General features: G+C 35.5%; 1 protein-coding gene across 3 annotated transcripts in view; it reads left to right on the forward strand.

Annotated features, from left to right (window-relative positions):
- The window catches only part of PLCE1 (phospholipase C epsilon 1), a 163,799-nt gene that overhangs the window by 20,969 nt on the left and 125,953 nt on the right, over positions 1-16,877 (forward strand). For all 3 annotated transcript variants that reach the window (XM_056351898.1, XM_056351897.1, XM_056351899.1), the window contains exon 2: positions 5,801-7,407. In XM_056351898.1, coding sequence (XP_056207873.1) covers positions 6,220-7,407 — 1,188 coding nt within the window. In that variant the 5' untranslated portion in view covers positions 5,801-6,219. The remainder of the gene's footprint in view (positions 1-5,800; positions 7,408-16,877) is intronic.

The raw sequence follows: 16,877 nt of genomic DNA on the forward strand, positions 1-16,877 counted from the left end.
ATTCTGTTTTAGGAATTGGTCTGGAACAAACTGTAGCTTATTTACTTAAAAAAAAAAGAAGCTTAGTAAGTGTTGTTTTAAAAGTTGTAAATGGATAGTTGTAGTACACAAACAATTTTCCTCATGAATCAGTTATTTCCTTAAGGGCTTAAACTGTGATTATATTGTTTAGATACAGGTTTTGGGGTAATGTGGAAGAGATGATCAGTAGTTTTGTATCTATTTACCATGCCAAATTATTTCTGTAGTTTACAGTTTCCCAAGAATCTCTTAGTGATTGCTTCTGCCTTAGATGCTGTGCAAATACTTAGCACACAAAAAATTAATTCAAATTACTGAAACATCTTTTTTTCAGATAGATAGTCACTGTGTGTATTTAACATGTAGGATGAAAGTTGGAGAGACAGCTATAGACGTCCCAGTGAAGCCGGGGAAGAAGGGAGAATTGTCAGGCTGCCTTCATTTGCCCTTTAGCTTTCTTGAATTACCTTCTGTCCCAGTCCAATAGCAGTTTGGCCATGGAAACTATCAGTATGTGTTTTGTAATGTCACGTGTTTGTTTGTCAGTCCCCCTCATTCTCTGCACCCATGATCTTGGCCCCTACCAGGTGTTTGCTGAGTTCCCCATGGAGCTCCCGCAGCATCCTACATACTGAGTTGCATTGGCATCTCTGGCAGCACGCAACTTCTCTAAACAATCTCCGTTTCTACTATGAGATCCATCCCCCATTTGTACCTCATACAGTTGCTGCTTCTTGCCACAGTCCAACCAGCGTTCTCAAATATTTATCTAATATTTTCTTTGATAGCCTAGAGTTGAAAAGCTTTCTAACTTACCACATTATTTGATGGTTCTGATCCTTCATATGCCTTTCCTTAGACTAAATAATAGTGTAAGTCTTGGCATACTGTCTTTTTTTTTTCTCTGAAGCAGAATTCCTGCTGACTTCAAAAGGCAATTAGCTCGAGTAATGAATTATAGGTTAAACTGATGGTAAATTAATACAGTTTTACAGTCTTTGATTATGTTGGATGTTTTACCTAGGCTGTTGCAGACGTTAATTCCAGATGGCAGAGGAATAAGGAATTATTAAATATTTTTATTAGTTATTATTAATACTAACTAGAACCAGCTTGCACATAAAGTGTATGCAGCAGTTTAAAAAAAAAAGTAGACTAATTAGGTTTTTATCACATGTTTTCAGATATAATACATTTTGTGAATGTGTGTGCTGAAAGGTTGCCAGATGGTTTACTTTAATTATTCATTTGTCTTTGTTGGATGACCTCTGCATCCAGGATGATTCACTAAAACTAGATCTGTTTTCTTATATTCTTACTTTCCTTTATTGATAGGAGCTCATTAAATTTCTGACATAACTTAAGCCTTGTAAAATGAACTAGTGTAGTTATTAATGGATTTTATCAGTTAATCTAGTGCTTTAGAAAATGTCAGCATGTGTTGAATTACAGTGCAAGCTTAGCTGTCTTTCATGTGCTTTTTGTGTTTTGAGTTGAATATGCAACAAGAAGAATATGATTTTCAATAATTTCAGCATTGTTTTTACATGCAAATGCATGTATATGGTTGTATGAGGATCTAGGTTTTGGCCACCCATATGCAAGAAAGGAAGAGAAGCCACGGGGGGGGGATAATTCTGCAATTTTACAGGAAGTGACAGAATCCTATTTTATTGGTTGAGCTTGTGAGTTTTACACTTGACAGCATTTATAACGCTGTCTTAACACACTTCTTAACATGTCTAATGAATTCCAATGGTTTAAGGCATTTGCTGGGCACAGTGAATTGAAATCTGTTGATTACAGTGGAAGGCAGAGACTGAGAAGAGTGTAGTGGGGGATACATGAAACCTGTGTCATCTGTTCAGCAGAGCTGCAGCTTCAGTTATTTTTGCAGTTGTCCATAGATCAGAGGCTCTACCATCATGGTTTTTACTTGCTCTTTCATTAGACTTTGGCATACTCATACTCTAGATAACTTTTCTCTTAGTCTGTTATGTTCAGGGTGCATTTAGACATAATACAGACATGATCTAAACTGAAGCTAATACTGAGAAGTGTGGTCCTTACCAGGCATTGCTAATTTCCTTTTCGTGGAATATAGTGATCATGTGGCCACAAGGTGAGTCAATTCATTTGGATGAAAAGAGGAATTTCCTTACAAACCAGGCAGCTGAATCAACTTAACTCTGTGGACTCATGATGTCTAGATGCATGAGATGGGGGAAATGGGGGCCAGAGGTCAAGAGTGAAGGAAGGAGAGAGTCTGCCAGCTTTGGTGGCAGCTACTTTCTAAATTGACATAGCTGAAGCATCAGATTACGTTTGCAGGTTGCAGAAATGTTTAAACAACTTAACCATGACAGCAGCATTTTCCTCCCTTGCCTGTGCTGCTCCTTTTCTCCCTTGTGCTTTTGCAGCACACGTTAGTACAACTGTACATGAACTGGAATTGGAAAATGATCTAGCTGTGAAGTAACTTGAGCAAAAAAATTCTTGAGATGGATTGGTTCCCTATCAGGTTGCAATGGTCGTGAGAGGATGGGAACAGCTGGACACAGACAGGGAGCTTCTTAAGCAGACATTATTCTTGGTGAGGTGGATTTCAAACATAGGCATGGATAGGTGGAGTGGTGCTGGTGGAGAGGAGTCAATTCATGGGTAGGCCTGGAGCCTCTGGAGTTGAGGAGAGAGGTGACCAACAAAACCACTGTTGGGTAAGATTTGAGATAGTTTCTAGAGAAAAGAAAAAGAGCTCAGAGAGGCAGTTTGGGACACTTTGGCATAATAAAGAGGTGGGAGAATGATGCTGAAGGAAGGAGGACTGTGGAAGATCAGTCCTGGCCTCTGAATGAGCGTTGTGGAGAGTCTGGGATATGAATGGACCTCTGGTTTTAGCAGATTTCTGTTTACAGAAGCAAATCAGTGATATGACTTTTTTTTTTTTTTTTAGGTTTCTCCGTAAAGATCGATATAAAAAAGTTCAAGTTGACACAGCCAGTTTTGTGATCACAGCTTCATTCTGTGATGTTAAAGTTGCATAATGATGTTGTCTTCTTTTGCCTTGTAGAGTGATGATGTTTTGTAAGAATTTGATTTGGCAACCAGAGTAATAAGAGGTACATTATTTACAGTGACGGTTCATTCCATTAACTTTTATTCCTGGCTTAGCAATATTACAGAGACTACATTTATGAATATATTTTGGTGACTTGTATTTTCATTCTGTCGCCTGGAATTTTTCTGATGAAAACAGGAAAGATGAATCAGTAGACTGGGATGTTTTGATAGATGAAAAAAATCCTTAAAAAATCAGCCCTGAAGACTATTACCAATACATACGCGTGTTTTATACCTTTTACAAAGCATTATTGTTACTTGATATAGCAAGAAAGAAGAGTAAGAGATCAAGAAAAAAAGACAGCTGCTTCTCCTTTTAACTGCGCCTACATCTTTCTTCTTTGATCAGCATGATCATATGTAGATTTGGACTTGAAGACACAGAATGGTTCCCAGAAGAAATAAGATGGAAACATTTCTAGATGGTTTGCTTACAGTTTTCAAGTGTGTAGTGGCAAAAAGTTAGGTAAGCTGTTAGCTGGGGATTTAAAGAGGAAGAACAGGGAAGAGCGGTAGGAAATGGTAGAATAAGGTAATTGCTGAAGTACTTTTCTGTTTGTGTGTGCTTAAGTGTGTTGGGGTTTTGGTTTTGTTTTTAAAAGTGACATAGATAAGATTGAATAAAGTGACCTAAAGTGAACTTTGGGGTACAATTTAATGATAGAGGGACTATCAGGGAATGTAGACTTAAAGAATTGCTTGGGTGTTGGTTTCTTATTGTATATCCTCTACAGTTGTATTGGTGCAGTATTTTATAGCGTGCTTTCTGAGCTGTGTTGGTAACATGACTCCAGTTTAATTCCTGCTCCCACCACTCTGTCCAACTACTGCAATCTCCTTCTACATAACTTTTCTATGAACTGTAGCTTTTATTTTCCTTTCTGGTGCAAAATCTTTTGTACAGAACCAGGGTTTTCCATCCTGACTGTCCTGTAGCTGATCTGGCATGCACATGCATTTTGTCATGTGTGGAGAATGCAAAACTTGTGGCTCTTTGTTCTGTCTCTGTCACTTGCCTTTGGGACCCTCCCTGATCTGTCTTCTGTTGTTGAACCAATAAAACTGAAATCTTGATTGAAATATTAAATTGCATTCTCTTTTTCCTTGCATTTATAGTAGCTACTGAAGAAAGGATGCTGTTCAGTGACTAGGAAACTTTAAAGCCATGTATTTTTAGCAAAATGTAACTTTTCTTAAATTTGTTTTTATTTTCTGATGAACACCACTACCCCACCGCCCCACCCCCTGAAAAACTGTACATTTAGTTATACTTTTGCATTTCATTTTGTGAAAAAATAGCATATCAAATACCCTGTTAACTAAAGAGTGTGGTTTACCTTTTGATTTGTGCCAGACTGCTTTTGGATGGAGATTAGCAATCAGTAAAAATGAAAGCTGACACTCTGAAGTGGATTAAAATAAAATTGTTAATCACAGTTACTGAGAATCAAAATATATTTTACACTTCAAATTACTTTCATTATTAAGCTTTCCTGATGTTATCCCTGACGTCATTCCTAGTTGTTTTATCAACTACAGATGATTTAACTATTATGCTTAGCTAAACTGCATGAACTGAAGAAGGTAGTTCTTTCTGCTTATGTGGGTAGTGCCTGAGTCAACATTTAATTGATCAATTCAGTAGTCAAATTATTGTACCTAGCCAGTGATTTGCCTCAGTTATGTGATACGTTTTGCTACTGGTTTCAAAGTTAGGTTTTTTTTTTTTTCTTGCTTCTATTGAATTTAGACTGTTTTAATAAACTTAGGCCTTAATATAACTTTCTGCATTTTCCACATTTTTAATAATACATGTAACGTTTTTAAACATTACATGTGATAAATTGAAACGTAAGTGTATATTTGTTTAATTTTAATTTTCCGTGATTTATCTGAGCGTGTATCTTTTATTCTTCTATTTCCTTTGCTGAGCTATTTTCTGATTCCAAGATTTACTTCTACCATGCGATTTGCAGGAAAGAAACTGAGAATTAATGGCAACAGTGAAGGGCAGGTTAGCTTTTTATTTTAAGGCATACGAGTAAAGGGGTCAGAAAGGTTACTGGTAATATTTCAGTCTTTTACACTACTCTGCTTTCGTGCTTTTTTTCAGTTGTAAACTTCTGGCAAAAATACAGTGTTCTTCATGATTTCATGGCAACAATGTAAATTTTAACAAAAACAAAACTCACGTAACAACACCAGAGCAATTGTGGTTGTGGTAAGAGGTCAGTTCGTAACAGAAAAAACCCAAAAAATAGTTTTAAAAGACAGTGTAGGTTGAAAAATTATTTTGTTCTTCAAAACATTTTAACTTATCCTGGCTATAAGTCAGGAAAATTATAGAAAATACATTTCTTTTTTTCTCTTTATATATATCCTCTATGTTCAATTTCAGTGTTACAGCTTCAGTAAAATTAGTTTTCTGCAGTCATGGAGGTTTCCATAGTAAAGTGAAGACAGCTGTTTAGATACATAAACCACAACTTTGATTTCCCCAAATTCTAAAGTGAGACTTTAAGAGAGATTTAAATGTGTATTTTGGAATTCTCTAGATCTCAGTATAATTAATTTCTGTTGTTTTGTGTTTCTGTTGTAGAGGTGGATTTTGTGCCATAATTCTGTTCACTATATATATATATATTTCTTTTCTTTACAGAAAACCAACATTTTCGATGCCCTATGGGGAGATGCATCTTTGACATGGGTAATATGTTTGGTCATCTTCTACAACCTGAGGCAACAGTGTATGTGCTACATATGACAGAAGAATTAATTGTGGGAAGAGACAAGCCGAATGGCTACGTCACATAAGAAGCTGGTTTAAAAATGTTTGTATTTCATGCCAGTAATCCAAGGTTGGGAAAGCCTAGGAGCCCAACAGCCAAAAAATTTACTTTTTTTTAAAACCCGGTTCAAAAAGAACAAGTAGTCAGTGAATAGTTTGCCATGTGTTCTCTGATTATTTAGCACTGAGTGTTTCATTACACTGAAATCATGGTGTGAGGATAGGTAGACGTGTGCCCCCTCACCCCCTCCATCCCCAACACACATCTAGCAACTAGAGATTGTGTCAAGATGACCTCTGAGGAGATGACAGCATCTGTTCTCATCCCTGTGGTACAGGGTAAAGTGATACCTGCTCAGTCAGCTGGAGATGAAAATACTGAAAATGCTTTGGACACTAGTGTTATAAAAAGACATACTGCCAGTCCGGGAAGGCAAACCACACACGCGCTCTCATACTTACACAGACTTGAAGAAGAAAGTCTTCAGGGCTCAGTGCCCAAAATATTCTCTCTGGCAAAAGAAAAACTGACTAATGACAACAGTAACAAAAAATTCTGGGAGAAGAACAGTTCCATCCCTGATTCAGTGGAATTTCTTAATATTAACTGTAACATTGTACAGAAAAACTACAAGAGCAATACCCCATGCAGTCAGTTGTATAAATCTTGTGATCCTTTAGCAGGAGGAGAGGCATGCCTGGGAACTGGAATTCCTGTTTCACTGGAAAGAGCCATGCTTGCTGAAATTCAGTTGAAAATGAATGGACCTTCGTTAAGAACCCAGACAGCAGTAAATAAGAATGACAGCAATGATACTGATCAAGTGGCCTTTTTTCACTTTCATTGTGCTAGTGAAAGGAATATCTCAAGGGCTTTGTGCAGTTTACACAACAGCTTCATTTTGGATGACTGCTTGCAGGCAGTAAGTGTTGGCGATGGTAACACCACTGGTTCCCCAGCTTGCACTTGCAGATTAATGGAGTTGACAAATAATTGTGAGAATGAAAATGGGCAGCAGTTGTTTGAAGATGCTTTAAGGGATAAGTATTTATGTCTGGAGAGAGCACCACGAAGGGTTAAAGTGGTATGCTCAGGTCACAACATCTGTGGAAATAACTTTACTGGAAGAATGCCCTCAAAGCCATTTCTGAGCCACTTTGAAGACTGTAATGATAACTGTGAAGAGGAGATGGAAGAGGATTTTTTTAGAACCAAAAAGGAACGTTCTACTTTATTAGTAAGACGTTTCTGTAAAAATGATAAAGAGGTTAAAAAATCAGTTTATACTGGAACTAGAGCAATTGTTAGGACTTTACCTTCAGGGCACATAGGAACTGTTGCCTGGAATTATGTTGAGCAAAGGAGAAACAACAGTGGCTTGAAGCTCTCTAGGATTACAACAGAACAGCTAACTATAATTCAGTCCTTAATGAGATGGGAATTTAATTCCTTTCTTGGGAAGTCTTTATGGTATGAGGTAAGCTTTCATAGTGTTGTTGTTTTGTTATTTTGGTTTTTTTGGTAAAAGTTTTGATAACCCTATAACCTTTTCATTCAAAACAAACTCCAAACCTTTGACTAGTAAACATTTAGTAACACTGAATAATATATTTCATTTAACAACATTGAATCTTCTGTTGAACGCAGCTTTTTAGAAGAATGTGTTGTCATCTTTGAAATTCATTTTGGTTTAAAATGGCATGGGCTAAAATGTATAATTTTATATCTGTATAAATTTATGCATACATATGTGTATACACATCTATAGGCACATATTTATATATAGATGTATGTATAAATTTGTATCTATTATTTATGTATTAGAATGTAATATGTCTATATACAGATACAGAAATATATACACTTTTAATAGGTATTAATGTTTTGAATAGGAAATTTATATAATATGCATTTATATTTATGCATATATATGTAAAATAGACATATATATAATAGATATACATAGTTGACTATATATATGGCACATGTGTATATAAACATTTAATGGATATATTAATGATATAATAATTCCATGGGATATGTTGTATAAAATGGTAAGTGGCAGTATTAGATCACAGTGAAAAATTTTGTTGCACTGAGAAAGAAAGCATAGTATTTTCCCCAAGTTACGTTGCTAATTCTTCTACATCTGCAAATAATAAAAAAAGTATTAGTTGAATAATGTATATTAATGTGCTGATATTGCCCTTATTTGTATTCTCTTAAATTAGATAATAAGGAAAAGTCTAAGTTTAGAATGAAAACATGAATGCATAAATTATTTTAAGAAAGCCATCACATATCCTTAAGAAATTATTTTAAGCAGTAAAAGATTTTCTGTAATGGTAGAAATTAAGTAGTTGTTGATGGAATCTCTAGAAGATTTTGACCCCTGATTGTCAAGGCTTCAGCTGAAGTATTACTACTGGGAAAGAAAGGCCAGCAGAATGATCGCAGCAAGAGAAACTCTTCAAGAAGAGTAAGAGAAGAGTTTTACTGAGCTTAGCAAAAAATGAAGGTGTGATTTTTCTCTGTTTAAATGTGTGAGTAAGCTCTAGGGAAGGGAAAATAACCAAGGTAGAGTGTGGTCAGATAAGCTATGTTTATAAACTTGTCCTGAATAAATCTAGGTTGAAAACAGGAAAAAATTTCTAGCAGCTAGTGTTCAGACTCTGCAACAGTTGAGATCAACAGGACTGAAATAGAGGAAAACTTACTTGTACAGAATCACAGAATCATTTAGGTTGGAAAAGACCTTTACGATCATAGAGTCCAGCTGTAAAATTGATGAAATGAATTATATAAAATTTTGTCAGTGATAACAGAAGAGTGGACTTGGTGGAGCAGGGGCTCAATGACAATTGTGCCCTCCAGTAATACCCTCATGTCCTAGAAACTAGTATTTTTTCCACTTAAATAATTGATTGAAGAGTTCTATGAACATGTGTATGTCAGGTTTCTGTTACAGAGGTTTGTAGTGCTGTTTGTTCCTGTGATATTCACTATCCTAATCAGTGGAATTACAGCACATGTGCTGCATGATCACGTTCCCATGAAGGGATGAACATGAGCCATACATTTACCTAACACGATACCTGCTCAGTACATTTGTATTTTCATGACAGGCTTTTTTTGGGGGAGAAGGGAGAATGTTTTGTAGCTGAGGTCTAGCATAATTTTCATTTATATAGGTCTGAAAAGGAAAAGATGTATTTAGGTTACTTATGGGGCATTTCCAGTTTGACTTGAGTTCCTTAGGTTTTAACACGCATGCCTGTTTTACCACTTTCCACCACTGCTGCATAATACTGAATGTATAGCGTTTTGGGGTGTGAGTGCTTTAGTTTGAAGGACTTTTTTGTGTAGTGTGTATAGAAAATCAGAAATAAATGTAATAAGTACTCCCTGAATAATTATTTAAATAGGAAAAGTTCTGTCTACAAGTGAACAAAAGATACAGACGCAGTAAAACCTTCTGTGTAATTACCATGTGCAGAATGTTTTCTCATGGTCAGAAAAAGCTTAAAACTGCCTGAATTTAAGTCTTTCTTCTTCCAAATGGTGACTACAAGTATTTTTTCTTCTTATTGATTTTTTTTTAATGTATAATATACATCAAGCATTCATAGCATTATTTTTCTGCTATTTTAGTGTCAAATACTATTTTTGCATTAATATCGCTATGTGCTTATGGCTTATATTATTATTATAGATGGTTTTTACACAGCCATAGAAATCAACAGGTCCACATATTTGTCACATCCACTGAGTTAAACATATGCATTTGGTTAAAATAATTTAATGAATTATGAGCACTTGTAGGAAGCTTTCATGCTAATAATCAAAGGAAGAAGGAGAAAGTACTAAATGAATGTGGTAATTTGTTCTTTCTTTCCCCTTATCTCACCCTTTGAGCATGCATTCTGTTTGGAACAGCTAAGTGAACAGTAGTTCTGTTCTTCAAGGGGAAAAAAAGTTGGAGAAATTAAGTTTTCATAGCAGTACTGGTGTAACATGGAACAATAGAGACCTTTATGTTTTAAGTAGGAAAATGTGGGTCTGATTTGTGCCTATCCCTTACATAAAAATTCTAGTGCTAGTAAAGGAAAGGCACTGAACTTTTGTCTTGCCGCATAATTTTTTATTTTTTCCTGCAGAGGAAGGTGGGACTGAGGCTTTGCATTATACAGAAAATACATGAAATTATATATTTTTTTAATGTAGTATATGATTATTTTCTATAGATATTTTATGTGCACATTTAGGCTCCTCTGCTCTGGATTTAATGTATGTGTTGTATGAAGAGAGAAGATTTTAAAGTTGAATATTTTTTCTAATTCTGCATGTAAATCTTGCAGCTGCATACAGTGCAGTACTTACCCTTATCAGATGTGTGTATGTAACATGATTGTTTTATCTGCTCATGAGAAATTTGCTTGTCCATGTTGGAACAGTTCAAGTCCTTCACATTAGTACTTATTAAAGATGTTGCAAATGCAAAGAATTTGCCATAGAAATAAATAATGAGGGTGTAAGCTTTGGTGTTGGCTTTACTTCAGCTCAGCTGCATCATATTAGCAATCTGACTAATGACAAAAGTCAGTTTCTGGAATCACTGAAGCATCTGTGTCTGTGAGATGTTATTTAATAGTGCTGAAGTACACTTCTGTTTTTTCCTGATGTGGTGGTTGTGGTAATGTACTATAACAAATGTAGCCAGGTCCACCACTGACTTAAGATAATACATTTGAGCAGCTCACTAGACAGCCATGGGGCGATTCTCTCAATCCAGGTAAGTGACCTCATGATCTCCAGGTGACAGCTGCAACAACATCGTTGCAATGCATAATAGCTGAATTCTTTAGTTAAACTTATTTTGTAGGTGCCAGTACCATCTTTGCTGTGTCATTACATTCCTGATGCTGGTAGTTTGAGCTTTAAGAAGGAAGAATTCTGCTGGCTTGCTTAACTGCTCAGATAGAAGTTAGCACACTAATATGTCTTCCGCTCTCCATAAGGTGCTACTGAAATGCCAAACACTAATAAGGCAACAATTAAAAAAAGCTTAATTGCCCCCACACGTGTTTCCAGGTAGAATAATGATTTTATTATAGATTTCCTTGTAGGAGTGTTTCATAGTTAATTTAATGATTTAGTATACTAGTTCAGCATTTGTTAGCATCAGGTATTTTTTCCATGTAGTGTTCATGGTGTTTTTATGATTTATGTGTCAAATAAATGTAATGAAGGATTTTTGATTATGCATGGCTAATATGAGGAATCTTGTGTTAAGATTTTTTTATTTTCATGAAGTTGAGCCTATAGTCAGCTGGTGGCGTCTGTTAAGGAGTTAAAGAGACAAAAAGGTGTGGAGGTAAAAAAATTTCCTATCCTGTTTTATTAATGTAATATCTAAAATAATCATCTTGGATAATAAAGAAACAGAGGCAGGCACAAGTAGTTCCCTGTTTAATAGATAGTATTTGAATCTTGTTTTGGTTTAGAATTTATTATTAGTTTCTAATAAATATGAACATTTTGTAAATGCTAATTTTTGTTCTGAACCTATAGAGAGCTTGGTTTCCTCCCCTTGCTGCCCTGCTCGCCACCAGAGGTGTGTCAGTAACTTTAGTCAGTGTCATTGCACGCTCTTCTGGCATTTCTGAAAGTATAGACAGATTGAGTATTTCGCTGTCCGTCATGGAAATAACGCCTGGTTTGACTGTTTCAACAACCAGTTGCACTAACTAAATACAGGAGCACTTCATGTGAAATGCGAACATGTTTATGAACAAGGGAAGTGTTAGCAATGGTGTATGTTCAGAAGAACATTTTTTGGTTGCTTTTCTCGGGTGTCAGGTCAATATTTCCTTGTCAATATTTTGTCAGAATGAATAAAAAAAATAACCCTCTTTGTTATCTAGTAGTGTCTTGGAAGATACCCAATGTATTCAAAACATAATTTATGTAATGAAGATGCCTATGTTGATTCTTAAGAAGTGAAACAAAATCTTGAAAGCATCTGACTTGCGCTCTGTTCTAATGAAAACAATAAGAAGCCTAAGAGTCCTTGTGGATGCCCTGTGTTTCACTCCGATGACTGATCTGATTTAGTAGAACAGATGCAAAGCTTGTTGGAGTGGCCACATGAAATCACCTGGGAATAACGGTCTCATTAGTGAAATTATTCTGCCAAACTCTGTGAGATTCACAACCCACTAAGCAGTCTAAAAAATAAAACTTTTATAGGCTTTCACTTCTTGGTTCTTTTTGTTTCCATAGAAATTGCAGGTCTAGATTTGCTGTGATACCATCTTTTTGTTAGAATTACGTGATTTTTCACACAGTTTTTCCTTCTTGCTCCCTATTTATAAAGATGGGATTCTTTAAATGGACTTTTAGTGTCTTCCCTCACAGTTTTGCATTCTTACCTAAAATGTAGCACTGCTCTTTATGCTAAAGTTTATGCTATACTTCTATTTTTATTAAAAAAAAAAAAAAGAGATGGTTTTGATTCTATATTGTGGATTGCAGACAGATTCGGGGTTTGAGATCGTTTTTGTGTTTCCATTTTGAAATAAAATTTCTGGTCCAATGTACAGAACAGAATTTACAGGACAGAAATCACAGGAAAATAAAGCAAATAATCTCCAAGTGGTTGACATTCTGCTCCAACTGTGCATGAGTATTTTGCCTGTTACTAATGTTATCATGTTTTTAGATGTAAAGTTTTATATTAATATGTTAACGTAGTTAGTAGGTAAACATGGGCTGTTGTTTGTTCTACCTGAACTCTGTGTTTCTTGTTTTTTTGCTTAAGAGTTGCAGTCTTCTGTTTTGAACAAAAAAGTTTGTGAGCAAAATTGACTATTTGGAAGAAAATCAGGGAAATGAAAGAGAAGCCAAATAGGCATGAAATTATGTTTTCCCTTCAGTAAGTGCTGTACAAATAAATTGAACTTTGTTAAATGAAGCTCTATACTTGTATTTGCTTTGGGTTAAGTTACTCCAGTTTTAAAGCCTAGCTTTAAAAATAGAAAATTTACCCTCTGTCTGTGGTAGTATTCAGTTTTATTACCATAAGGTGTGATAGAGTTAGAGATAAATCTCTTAATAGTTGGTATTATTTTGTAGTTGCCTTATAGCTTTAACAATTTAGGGCCAAATTATGAACAATAAGTTTTAGCTGTGAGCAAACTTAGGTATTTGGAGCCAATAGTGTGGGAGTCTTGGCAAGAGCAATGTATTATGCCTTCAGTTTTTCCACATTTTCTGACTTTCCTTCTAGTGACTGGTCATTAACTGTAAAGAAGCATGAAGATCTGTTTTAGAAAATCTCCCTGCAGCACATTAAAAAGTTCATTTTAGAGTGTTAGAGTTGGATACTCTTCTAAATTCTTTCTCAGCTGAAACTAAGTTATCTTCATTACCTGTATGAACTGTTGAAGAGTTTGGGTTGTTTATGCTGTTATGAGTGAATAAAAAAATGTGCTGTATAAAGATTCCGCTGTTGGTGAGTGAATAATTAAAATCTGAATTTATGAGATTTCATATACATTTTAATTTATCTTGCTTTTCTACAGTTTTTCAGGATCTTTTAAAAGGAAAATTTTCTAAAGCAGAATAAGCTTGGACAATAATTGGTAGGCATGTATCTTATGAAACTTAAAGAAGGATCTACAGGAAAAATCTGTATTGTAAAATTAGACCTGTCACAGTATCTAAGGCATCCTCCTTGAGATGTGAGGTGATTTGGTTTCTCTGTGAAAAGTGATTTGATATAGTGCGGTTATGATCTGGTCACATAATTTTGCTTGAAAATACAGACTGGTGACAGCTTAAAAGAAGGAATAACAGTTGAACATAATACAGCTGTTAGGTACTGTCCAAGTACATATAAGCTGGAGTATCAGGGGACCGGGGAGAGCTCTGAGGGTACTCCCACACCGACCAAAGCTAATTACATCAGTGCAGCAGTTGGAAGCGGTGTGACTCAGGGCAGTGTGACAGCATACAGCTTTCATCAGGAATGTCGGAAGTGGGGCAGCACTGGAAACACAAACATTCAGCCCTGGCGTTTGTAACCACTTTTTTTTTTTTTTAATTCTTCTAATAATTTCACTAGAAAATTACATCGTTAGAAGCTGTTACTTAACTGCAAAACACTTATTTCAGGCAGTGCTCATATTGTCCTGCAAATTGTGTGAAAGTATCATTTTTTTTGATATCTTGAACTGTAACCAGATATAATAGAGGTTGAATACTTACTTTTGAGATGCACTCATCAGTGCCCTAGCTGAGTATGAGAGAAAAAAATATGTTGGATTGGCTTGTAATCATTCTTTCTTATGGGTAATGTTTTTGTCTTCCCATTTTTATGAAGTTCAGAAGACTCACTCTGTCTCTGGAATAACATTTATTGTAAAAACTTAAGATTTCCTTAATGTAGCAAATACTCAAAGCTAGATAAATACAGATAAGTTTGCTGTCAGTATGGAAAGACGCAACAGTAATGAAAAAGTTTGTTTTTATCTTGAAATCAGCATGTGCATTTGTTGTAGGACTCTGAATAATCTAATCAGCTCTTGTGAAAATATATTATTTTTTTTCCCCTTAGCTTTTCCAGTAACTGGTGATGCCTGTTGACTGTTGCTGCCATTTGGGCTTTGAATCCACAGTAAAATAATGTGAACTTCTTTTAAGATGATTAAAAGTGATTCTTATTCATGATTATTTTACTCTCCTGACACTGTAAAAATTGTTTTCAAGAAATCCCAACAGATACAGACCTTCATTAGTAAAGTGTGGGCAAAATGAAGATGTATTATTAGCTGCTCTAATTTCATGTTGCTGCAGTCTTAGTTCTTAAAGTGTTTAAGAATTCCCTTCAGGTATTAGAGAATGGGTGAAATCCTGGTCATGCTGTAATCTATTTAACATCTCCTATTGAGATAATGTTGTTTGGAGGGAGGAGAAAAAAAGTTTGTGCAAAATAGAGCTATGGGCTTCATGGGAACCATAATTTTACGTGAAATGTTTAAATGTTTTAATAGACATATGCCACACTTACAGTTTTAAAGTAAAAATATTGTCTATGTAAGTATGTATAATGCATTGTAAAATAATTCAGGTGGGATCATTAACTTGACATATAAAACTTCCTTCAGTACCCTTCAGTTGCACATGCTGTTATTTACTGTTTGTCTTACCACGCTGCTCGAAAGCCCTACTTGTGGGCTGGAATCGGTTGTCCTGTCCTTGCTGTTTTACAAACAAGTAATGATCTCATCTGTTCTAGACTTAGAGGCAGTTAGTTGTTAGTGAGCTCACTCAGGTTTTGGAGAAGATAAAACATCTCCCAAACACACTCTGTATGCTGTGGCTAAGTTTTCTTTTATCTCAGAAGGCTTAGTAGCTGTGTGCTGCACTGTAGTCTGCAGAATAGAGTTCCCCTCCTCCCTGGAAAAAGGGAAACATTTTCTTACCAGTTCCAACTGTTAATATTTGGGAATTCTAGAGTTAATGCATAAGAGCAAAAAAAAAAAAAAAGAACAGTTTTCTTTTTAATGTGTGTAGCAAATCACACTGAAATACTTCTAGGCTGAATAAAGGTCTGGATGATAATTCTGAATAATCTACCTTTCAGCAAAAATGTAGGAATGTAGCTGAGTTGTGGAGAATTGTTCTAAATGTGATTGTGACTTGGATCAAGAAAAAGGCCCCTGAGAGAAAACTGTGATCAGTCTTCTCTGTTTGAGATTAGGAATTTATCTTGAGTAAATTTGCAGACGTAGAGCATCATGCTACAGACTTGAGGCTGTTATAGTTCTGACCCTGTGCATATGTAAGATATTTTATATAAGCATATTGTGGTTGCCATGAGAACCCAAACATTGGACTTCCTGTCTGTTGTCTACAGTGTTGGAATTTCATTAGGTGGGTTGTGCATGTAAATTTAGATATTTTAAAGGAAAGAAATAGTCTCATGAACATTCAGAATATTTCCCTTTTATGCAATTAACTTTTAATCTGTCTTACCTACCTGTCCATTTGAAATTTACCTTACTTAAAATACAGTCAGGGAGAACTACAGGAGTGCAGAATCTTTTGCTGTGTGAACATTTCATTGTCATCTAATGATTTGCCATCAGCATAAAGGAAGCTTTGGTCTAATTAACACCAAGTCACTCAACAGGTTGAGGCTATCAACAAGCATGAAATATAACATGGATCATATTTAAAACAGCAGTGTTTTAATATTTGTATTCTCTGGCAGTCCAGAAATAGAGGAGTTTTGTTTCTTTTTTTTCCCCCGCTAACCAACAGATAGATTGGAGATGGACTTTTATAATAATTTGAATGCTGCTTTTGAGCAACAAAGTTGTTCAGGGCTTCACCTTTAGTAGGCATTTGTGAATCATGGCATAGTGTTTCTTTGCCATTGATTTTGAAAAACTGCAAGTCCAGCCTTTATAAATGATGATCAGTTTTGAGTGTGGTGGTTTTTTTGTTGTTTTTTTTTTTTGGACACATTTCTCATACTTTAGCTTTGACCAGCTGTTTCCTGTTTTTCCTCCCAGTGGTTCAGCAGCTGAGGAGATAAATGCATCAATGGTTTATTCCAGATTTAAAATTACCTTTATAAAATGAAAGAAAACTAAAATAAGTTGGACACCATTACAAGTAAAGTTATGGTGAAATTCAGAAGAAGAAGTATTGTTTGCTGTACCTAGATGCCTCAGATTATAAAGCTTTTGCTACACAGGGAGCTTATTTGATACAGGAAAATTAATCCAGTATCGGAAACACCAGGGTGAAGCTTTATGTGGGGAATTTGGGTGTGTGTGACAGAATTTTTCAAGCAGTTCCAAGTTTTTGTGTTCATATGAGAGTATTTTGATTTATCTGATCTATGATCTACATAATGACCTGGCCATTGCATCATAC

This window comes from Falco biarmicus, chromosome 9 (assembly GCF_023638135.1).
Source record: "Falco biarmicus isolate bFalBia1 chromosome 9, bFalBia1.pri, whole genome shotgun sequence".
NCBI classification, from domain to species: Eukaryota; Metazoa; Chordata; class Aves; order Falconiformes; family Falconidae; genus Falco; species Falco biarmicus.